Source organism: Pelecanus crispus, chromosome 6 (genome assembly GCF_030463565.1).
Source record: "Pelecanus crispus isolate bPelCri1 chromosome 6, bPelCri1.pri, whole genome shotgun sequence".
NCBI lineage: Eukaryota > Metazoa > Chordata > Aves > Pelecaniformes > Pelecanidae > Pelecanus > Pelecanus crispus.
Window position 1 is genome coordinate 71456163 of NC_134648.1, and position 9418 is coordinate 71465580.

The 9418-nt window shown below is 56.8% G+C and overlaps 1 protein-coding gene across 1 annotated transcript; it reads right to left on the reverse strand.

The window, feature by feature from the left end:
- Nucleotides 1-4662: 4662 nt before the first annotated feature.
- On the reverse strand, nucleotides 4663-6615 carry GNG2 (G protein subunit gamma 2). Its single transcript, XM_009492085.2, has 2 exons — nucleotides 6524-6615; nucleotides 4663-4813 (listed from the first exon to the last, which is right to left on the reverse strand). The coding sequence occupies exons 1-2, from the start codon at nucleotides 6608-6610 to the stop codon at nucleotides 4685-4687; spliced, it is 216 nt and encodes a 71-aa protein (XP_009490360.1). The 5' UTR covers nucleotides 6611-6615; the 3' UTR covers nucleotides 4663-4684.
- Nucleotides 6616-9418: the final 2803 nt, after the last annotated feature.

The following is a 9418-nucleotide window of genomic DNA, read 5'->3' on the forward strand; positions in this document are numbered from 1 at the left end:
CCCTAACCCATCCTGGGGATCTTCCCCTAACCCATCCCATTTCACCCTGGATTTGGGGATCTCCCCCTTCCCTCCTGGGTCCGACCCCTCCTGCAGCATCACGCTGCAACCCTCCCAGGGCAAAGCCATCCCCAGGAGCTGCGAAACAGGAGCTGTGCTTCTCCTCTTCCCACTGCATGCTGGAAAGCTAATGGGCTTGCATCTAATGAATGCAATTAGTGCAAACAGGTTTATTCTCGTTAGCCAGCCGCACGGGGCTGGGTGTCAGGGCGCGCGGGGCGGGCAGCAGTGTGGCGTGCGGGGAACATCTCGCCCGCCCTTTTCCCCACACCTCCTCCGGTTCGGCAGATGCTGCCGGCTCGGCGGTGCCGCTGCCGCTCGGGAGCTGAAGCCCGGGGAAGTGCGGATGAAACAGAGCAAGGCTTGGAAATGGAGGCGAGCCAGCGAGGTACGGCAGCAGCTGAGCGTCGCCTGGCTTGGCATGCCGAGCAGGCGAGGCATCGCGGCAGCAATAGTTGGCTCGCTCCTTCGCCGTGACGCCAATGCTTTTTTTCTTTTAAGCTGGCCCGGTGGTTGCGGCAAGGGATGGGGAGCTGGGGGCTGAGCCCACCGGTGCTGAAGTCTCCCCAGGAGCGGGCAACGTTTGCCGCTCGCTGAGATGCTCTTAATGCGCAGAAGGCTGAAATACCTACGCGGCGTCTGCGCCGGGCTCAGGCTCGGGGGCCGATGGGTTTGCAAACGCAAATTTGCATTTGCATTGATGGGTTTCATTGCAAAACCCACGCTGCCGCCGTGCTCCTGGCCCCAGAGATGGCCTGAGGCTAAGCAGCCGCAAAACGCAGCCGTCCACTTATCCAGGAAATCACTCGCCTGCATGGGCCCTGCAAAACCAGAGACAAAATTTAGGGCACGGTGAATTTGGTAGGAGCAGGGCATCTTTCTAAGCACCGGGGGGGAGAGGTGGGTGTGAGGGGGGACACGGGGGGACGCTTTGCTGCAGCCCAAATGCAAGCTGGGCATAGAGAGCCTTGCTGTCCTGCTCTCCGTCACCCCTTCCCCAGCCTCCCACCGCAGCAAGGACGGGGCTCAGACCCTCAGAGGCTCCCCAAAACAGCCCCAAATGGGGCCATTCCGCTCTGGGCTATGGACGGGAGTGCAGCGGGCCAGATCCTGTGCTGGGCGGGCTGGAGATGGCACCGGGGAGAGCGTGCTCACTGCCGGGGCTGGGAGAAGGAGGAAAGCGTGGGAGAAGGGATGGCCATCAAAACTAGAGCTTTCAGGTGTCTCTCAATTCCTGAGCGATGGTGATTTTTGAGCAAGGAGCAATGTCCCACCCTGAACAAGCCTGATTCCCCCTGGTGCTGGCTCATCCTGCGGGAACAGAAAGCTCGGTGGGGGCTGAAGCCCCAAGAGGCTTCGCTTTCCCTCGCCGATGGGCATAAAAGCTCCTGCTAAACCCCACATCCCGGCGGGAAGACCCCCTGATCCCGCTGGAAACGGGACCCAGCCGCAACCAGGGTGGGAACCCCCGCCTCCCCAGGGGCTGGCAAGCACAGAGCATCGTCTCCAAAGGCTTGAAACAAATCCAAAATTTTATTTCCAACGAGTACACAGACCACGTGGGCTGGGGATGCGCTACATCACAACGCCGACCTCCCCGCGCTGGCTTTCGCTTACGACCGCCCCCTCCCCAAAACGCTGGCAGCGGCAGGCTGGCACCCGAGGGACGGGCTCGCCCCCGCCACCAGCAACCTTGGCGGAAAAAAAAAAAAAAAAAAGTCCTTTTCCAGTACTCCAGATATTTTTCTTTAAAAGCCTGGGGGTAGAGTTGAATATCATTTGATACCACGCTGGAAATACAGCATCGGGATGGAGAGACGACTGGTATTTTTGTTGCGAGAGGAGCAGGGGGAACCGATCTTGGCAGGCGATCTCGACTTGGCTAACAAAGGCGTATCTGTGTAAATATAAGTACTGGGGTGAAATACCTGGCAGCGCACCAATGTCAACACCACTACCAACATAAAATAAAGATCAGCAACGTAAAACACCTTCGATGAGTAGTTTAGGCTAAGTCAAAACTCCACCCCGCTCCCCGTGCAGCTTTATTTCTTCGTTTCTCTATTAAGAATTCGAGTTGTAAAATACGCAAGTTGTTAAAAAAATTATTACAAACCATTTCACGACGGCGTTTGAGAAGGGTTGGGGTGTGAGCCCCGGGGTCAGACCGGCTGCGCTTCACTCTCTGTGACGGTAAATCAGCGTTAAAAAGAAAAGACAAACCGGGGCTGGGGTATTTACACGTCTGCCTTGTAACACCAAGAGTGAAACCAGCTGCAGAGCAAACTTCATCCATCCTTCATCCTAAAGCTACGTGAGCTGCAGTAAAAAGATCGGAACAGAGAGGTTGGGGGGGGCCAAAAGCCACCGCGGGAGGGCTGGGACCATCTAGGCTACTCGTGTCGTATAAACGTTCCCAGATGCCAAAAGTTTTGAGTCCAGTGTAAGAACAACGGGTCTTCTCTGTAGAAGACTAGAAAAAGAGTATGAAAAGGTAGAAAAACCAAAATGCACTTGTTAACAGGCTAGAAAGGTTTGCCGAAAGGTACCTAAAGACTATTGCCCTCTTGAATCCACAGGGATTTTTAAGCTGATACCTGATTCAGAAATACGGTTTAGCAGGGTCACGGCAGACCCCCGACCCCGCCTGTGTGACACCCACCTAATTTTGTACGCAGATCCCCAAGTTATGATTCCCAAAGTTTCCCAAGACTGTGGATGAGCAGGGAAAGCCAGGAGGTGTTTAGCAGCGGAAAGGAGAGGCAAGCCACGTCCGCAAAATATTAACCCGAGGCGGAGCCAAAAAAAAGGTGGCGGGTGTCCCCCGAAACGCTGATGGCGGATGAACCGGACCTGGGAATAATTTCCCAGCCTGACAACGGAGCTCAGGCTGCGTGTAAACAAGGTATCAGGCACCTCCGTGAAGGGGTGGCCCCGCGGCTCCCCAGGCTGCTCCCCTGCCCATCGCGGCGGGGCGGAACAAGAGAGCCAGCGAGTGTGGGAAGGGGCAGAAGCATCCCGCCACAGGACAGCATCCCACCACGGGACAGCATCCCGCCACGGGACAGCATCCCACCGCGGGACAGCATCCCACCGCGGGACAGCATCCCACCGCGGGACAGCATCCCACCATGGGAGAGCATCCCACCACGGGACAGCATCCCAGCATGGGACAGCATCCCGCCACGGGACAGCATCCCACCATGGGAGAGCATCCCAGCGTGGGACAGCATCCCGCCATGGGACAGCATCCCACTGTGGGACAGCATCCCAGCGTGGGACAGCATCCCACCATGGGAGAGCATCCCGCCACGGGACAGCATCCCAGCGTGGGACAGCATCCCGCCATGGGACAGCATCCCAGCGTGGGACAGCATCCCAGCGTGGGACAGCATCCCAGCGTGGGACAGCATCCCAGCGTGGGACAGCATCCCGCCACGGGACAGCATCCCAGCGTGGGACAGCATCCCGCCACGGGACAGCATCCCACCGCGGGACAGCATCCCAGCGTGGGACAGCATCCCACCGTGGGACAGCATCCCACCGTGGGACAGCATCCCAGCCCAGCCCCGAGGGGAGGAGATGCTGCCAGGAAGCCGAAAAGAGCAGGACACAGACCAAGCGAGGAGGGCAGAGGCACAGAGGTGTAGGAGAACAGGAAAGACCCGGAAAGAAGTGGGCGACTTTGATTTTCGGATTTCTAGCTACCCCATGACGCCCAGGGCAGGGGTCACCCCGAGCCCCCGCGCCCGGGGGCTGGCACCTACCCTAACGCAGGAGGTATTTCAGGCACGTCTAAGGCATCGCAGGAGTTGTCTTTGCTTTCGGAACCGCCTCGGTTTCCTCCCTACAGCTTCTCCCACCAGCACGTGGTGTCAAACGCTAGAAAAGAAAAGTCTGGAGCGGATGAACAGAGATAAACTCTCATGCACTACCACCGAACGTCGTCACAGGAGTATGAAGCACCAACCACGACACATGATTCACTTTTACTTGCAGAGCCGAAGCTAACCATATACAAAATGTGAGAAAGTGGGGTTCGCTAGAAACACGGAGCTGCTGGCACGTGGGGCGCGGGCAGGAGCTGCCGGCGTCCTCGCTAACCCGCCGCGGGGGCCGCTCGACCCCTGTGCTATGCTACCGCCAGAAATTAAAAAGCACAAGACCAAACATTGAGCAACATCATAGCCATCTAACCTGTCGCTATATATCTGACAACTTAAATAAAAAATAATATTTCAGAAAGAAATCAACAATATCATTCCAAGAAGGTTATACACATCCTTAGCAGTTACCTTGCTCAGCACAGCTCTGGTGCTTTAAATACGGAACAATCAAACAATTTTGTGAGCAGAAAAGTGACACAAATTTATTCTTTACATTTTTTTTTTTTTTCTCTTTCTAGGCAACTCTACAGACTTCAGATCTTTTGCCTCGCAATGCTGATCATCTTATTCCCCCAAAGGTGGCCAGGTTCTTTAAACATGCACATCTCTGTAGCTTCCAGGCCGTGTATTTTACTTATTTTTGTTTAAATTCTGCGGACTAGCAGGTCGTCCCCGTTCCTAAAAACTCTACATCAGTGTTCAGGGTGGCCTGAGTGCCGGTCAGGCTCCTCGAGGGTTTACAGGATCACGCAGAAGAACTTCTTCTCTCTAAAGGGGTTTTCTGAGGCCGGGACGGGGGTCAATAGAGGGTCTTCCTTGGCGTGGGCTTCGCAGTACGCCATCAGGTCTGCTGCCGCTTTTGACACCTGGAAAAGAAGGAGCCCCACGTTAGGGACAGGCTGCCCTGGGGACATCCCACCCCGAGAGACCTCGCCGGTGGGGCTGGGCTCGCAGCATCCCCAACCCGGGGCACGCAACACCGTACCCCGGCCAAAGACCTGAGCGGTGGAATCGACAGCAAGTCCCTGGTGGGGCTGAGTTTTTCATCTCTGGGCTCTAAGCTCGCCTGGCACACGCGGTCCCACAAGCATCCTTCACAACCTTAACCCATTTGCATCATAGAATCATAGCATTGTTTAGGTTGGAAAAGACCTTTAAGATCATCCAGTCCAACCATTAACCTAACACTGCCAACTCCACCACTAAACCAATTAAGAGTCATCTTTCCTGGCTTGCTGGCTGGATCATTTTTTAATGAAAGTAAAACTAGGAATCACTAAGGTCAGAAAGGCCCTCTAAGGTCATCAGTCCAACCATCAACCCAACACCACCATGCCCACTAAACCATGTCCCAAAGTGCCACCTCTGCCCGTTTTTTGAACCCCTCCAGGGATGGGGACTCCCCCACCTCTCTGGGCAGCCTGTTCCAATGCTTGACCACTCTTTCCGTGAAAGAAATTTCTCCTAATATCCAATCTAAACCTCCCCTGATACAGCTTGAGGCCATTTCCTCTCGTTCTATCGCTTGTCACTTGGGAGAAGAGCCCGACCCCCCCTCCCTGCCCCCTCCTGTCAGGAGCTGCAGAGCGATGAGGTCTCCCCTCAGCCTCCTCTTCTCCAGGCTGAACACCCCCAGCTCCCTCAGCCGCTCCCCACCAGCCCTGTGCTCCAGACCCTGCACCAGCTGCGTTGCCCATCCGTCACATCCTTAACCCATTCACATCCTTCACACCTTTAACCCATTCACGTCCTTCACCCGACTTGACCATAGCAAGGACCGACTTCAGCGGGCACTGCATCCCCGCTGTCTCTCCCCTCCATGTCTCAGCAGGGACATCCACAGCTGCTACAGCAACGTTTGCTGCCCACAGCCATCGACTTGGCTATTTATTCTGGACACGGCGGCAGCTCCCAAGCCGCCGGAGCTCACCCTGGCCCCAAGAGGTGAGGTTTAGCTTGCAAGCACCCAGACGTGGCTGCAGGCAGCAACCGGCCCCGGAGCACCTCTGTTCCCGGGACTGGCTGTCATCCAAAACCACCTCGGTGAAGACAAACCCCCCGGGATCTCAAGCTGGAAGCTGATGAGCTTGCTTTCACGTGCCCAGAAGCAGCAATTCCACCGGGGTGGAGCAGAAGCAGTCAGAGCAAAAGCCTCCCAGAAAGGACTGGGCTTTCCGTAGGAAAGAGGCTTCAGAACAAAGTTGATTCCAGAGTTTCCCCACTAACCTCAAGGCTGAGCACCGAGCACTGCCCAAAGGACGGTTTTAACAGCAACTGTGACAAAAAGCATGGGTTCAACCTGTTCCTGAGAAGGGCGAGACGCCTCGGGAAGAGTCGCTCCTTCCCACCCCCCAGCAGGACTCCGGGCACTGCTTCCAGCCGCCTTCTCCGGGTGAGCATCTCCCGCTGCCTTCAGCCACGGCCATCAGGACCACGTAGCCGAGCATCCTCCATGAACCCCACCCGCCACCGAGTCCCGGCTCCCACAACGTGCTTTTGGCAGCCGCTCAGCGGCAGGCACCGCCTCGCAGCATCCCTCTGAGCCGACAGCCAATCCCCCCCCCAAACCACGCTACCTTTATCCTGTCGATGTTGGCCTCCATCTTCAGCTGCTCCACCAGCTTGCGGGCTTGCGCTATGCTAGCAGTGTTGTTGCTAGCCATGGGCAGGCCAGGCGCGCTCTCCGGCTGGGCTGCGGGCACAAACACACATGGGTGAACTCTTGGGCTGGGGCAGAGAGCTGCTCCCAACCCTGAAATCCCCAAAACGATGGGCTGGGGTTGCGTGCGTGGAGCTGTTGGAGCCGAGCTGGGTGAATGAGGGCGTGAGGATGGGAGATGCAGACCTGGGCATTGACCAGGCTGCCCAGAGAGGTGGGGGAGTCCCCATCCCTGGAAGCGTTCAAAGAACGGGTAGATGTGACACTTTGGGACATGGTTTAGTCTAGTCTACCCTTGATTGGCTTAGTGTGGACTTGGTAATGTAGGTTAATGGTTGGACTGGGTGATCTTAAAGGTCTTTTCCAACCTAAATGATTCTATGGGCGTTTCAGCCAGCGTTTAATCTTGTGTTCATACAAGGGCAGCGAGCCGCCAGCCTTTGTGGGTACGCGGGTAGGCACAGGCTGCCAGCGCTACCCTTCTGTGCCCTCCCCACCGTCCCCAGAGCAGGGGATGCCCCTTGAGCCATGCTTAGGGGACACTGGGACCTTCTAGAGCACAGCCTGCAGCAGCAGGACGCCAGCTGAGCTGTACTTCGGGCTTTGGCTGTTAGATGAAAGGCTGCGGTGGCAGCAAGGCGAAAGAAAATCAGAGAACGGGCTCCCTCCGAAGTGGCCCCGCGCTGCCGTGCCAGGCACATCATCCAGCCCCACGGCCGGTGCCCAGCGCGTGTCCGTCCGGCGTCACTTTGTCCCTGCTGCCAACGTGAACATCGAGATGCTAAACAGGATGCTGGAGTTTCCTGTTTCTCGAGATTTCTACCCCAGGCAGGCAGGGGACGCTCATTAAGTCCACGCCGTCTCGATCACGGATGTTTTTCTGTTACCGTATACCAGCCGCGAGCTCTGGCAGCGGCAAACCCCGCGTTCAGCTCCTCTGGCAGCCAATGCTTTCACAAGCCGCGAGCATTTTACAGCGGAGGCACAGCCGTGCTGTGCTGGCCCCTGCCCAGCCAGGGCTGCCTGCGAGCTTGAAAAAGGATTGTTTTTTTTTTTTTTTTTTGGGGGGGGGGGGGGGGATGTTCTGCAATAGCAGGGCACAGCGAGCCCCCCGCCAGCCCCTCGGGTGATGGGACAAGGGTGGCACAGCCCTAAAATGAGGGGCTCGTGGCATTTTAGGGAGGACACCGAAAAGCTGTGGGCACCTTCAGCTCAAGCCCGTGTCGGGGGATAGAAGGGTGTTTGGAAAGAAGCTCATCCTAGGACCCACAGAAAAAAACCCAACCTGGCACTGAGCAAGGTGCTTGTGCTCAGAGGTGGCTGGAGAGTGAGCTGTGCTGGGGCCAGCCGGGGTTTTGGGATGAGACCCCTCCCCAACCACCCCCCTGCCCGTCGGGGAGCACGAGAAGGAGTTATTTTTTACCAGAAGCAGGTCTCTCCGGTGATTTGTGCCTCTAGGGGAAGATCTGCTCCTCTTGGCCGTCGTCTACCTTTAAATAAAGAGAATATTAAAAAAAAAAAAAACAAAAAGGAGCCAGGTTAGGTTGGTGTGATGCCAGGCAATGCACCGAGAACATTATTTATGACCCCAGGAAAGCCAGAGCCCTCACAGATGCCAAGTCCCGTACCCCGCCGGGGAGGCAGAAAGGCTGTGGGTTTCCTTCCGTATCCCCCCTCCCTCCCGTGCCCTCCGCACACGGCCCCCAGCGACATTATTTGTTTGCATGCGGCGAGGTTTTCGGCACAGGAAGAGGTTTCGAGTCAGCGGGTAACTATCCGAGGGCTGTCGGCGGCCGGGGCTTTTATGCTGCTCCTTGCCCCGGCTTGCGGCGAGCCCCGCGGCACATCCGAGCACGCCGTGGGATGCATGGCGAGAGGGGATGCCGAGCGCCGCGTGCGATTCAACCGTCTGGTGCGCAGAGCACGTGGCGGGGCGGGGAGAGCATCCGCCGAGGGAAGGCTGCCAAAATCCTCCCCCCAACATTTCACCGCAGCCCCGCTCCCCACCGAGCATCCCCCACAGCCCGAGCTCCTGCCCGGGGTCTGCCTTCGTCGGGCAAAGCTCTGCACCGTGGCTTGAAGTTTTAGCTCAAGCACTCGCGCTGTTTCCGCGCTGGTTTTTCTCAGTTCCCTCCCCGCCCCGGTTTCTTTGCTGGAGAGGCGTTTGAGCAGCAGGCTACCAGGGTGTGCCTCTCCCCCTCCTGCTTTTGCTTTTGGTTCTCCCTGCAAAGCCACGAAGTGGACGGCGGTGGCGGGGCCAGCCCGTTTCTGGCACGGCAGCCGGCGCTGGGCTGGTGGGGAAGCCGGCGGCCGCGTAGGTTCACCAAGTCGTACGTCACCCAAGGCACCGTTGCGTGGTTTGCATCCTGCAGAGACTTTTCTAATGCAGCAAATGTTATTCTCAGTGATTTTGTGCCATTTCATACAGAGGACCAGGGTCTGCTGCTGCAGGCTGGCAGGGACTGAAGTTTAATGTCGTGGAAGGAGGCACGGGAGCGGGGAGGACTGCTGAGAGCTTCTGTACGGCTGCTGCAGCCCCAATCTTTTAAGAAAATATATGTAGCCAACGCTGCTACTGCCTTCATGCAAGGAAACCCTCCCATACTCTTATTACATCTAGCCCTAGAGGAACTAAGGTAGAAGACATCCCCAAAAATAAAGCCTGAGAAGCCTCTTTGAAGAAAATATATGTATCTAACCCTGCACCTGCCTTCATGCAAGGAAACCCTCCCATACTCTTATTACATCTAGCCCTAGAGGAACTAAGGTAGAAGACATCCCCAAAAATAAAGCCTGAGAAGCCTCTTTGAAG

Excerpts from the sequence above, each read along its gene's own strand:
- GNG2 (XM_009492085.2), bottom strand. The coding sequence starts at position 6,610 with ATGGCTAGCAACAACACTGCTAGCATAGCGCAAGCCCGCAAGCTGGTG. Across the intron at positions 4,814-6,523 it reads CCAACATCGACAGGATAAAG|GTGTCAAAAGCGGCAGCAGA; the intron begins GTAGCGTGGTTT and ends CTTCTTTTCCAG.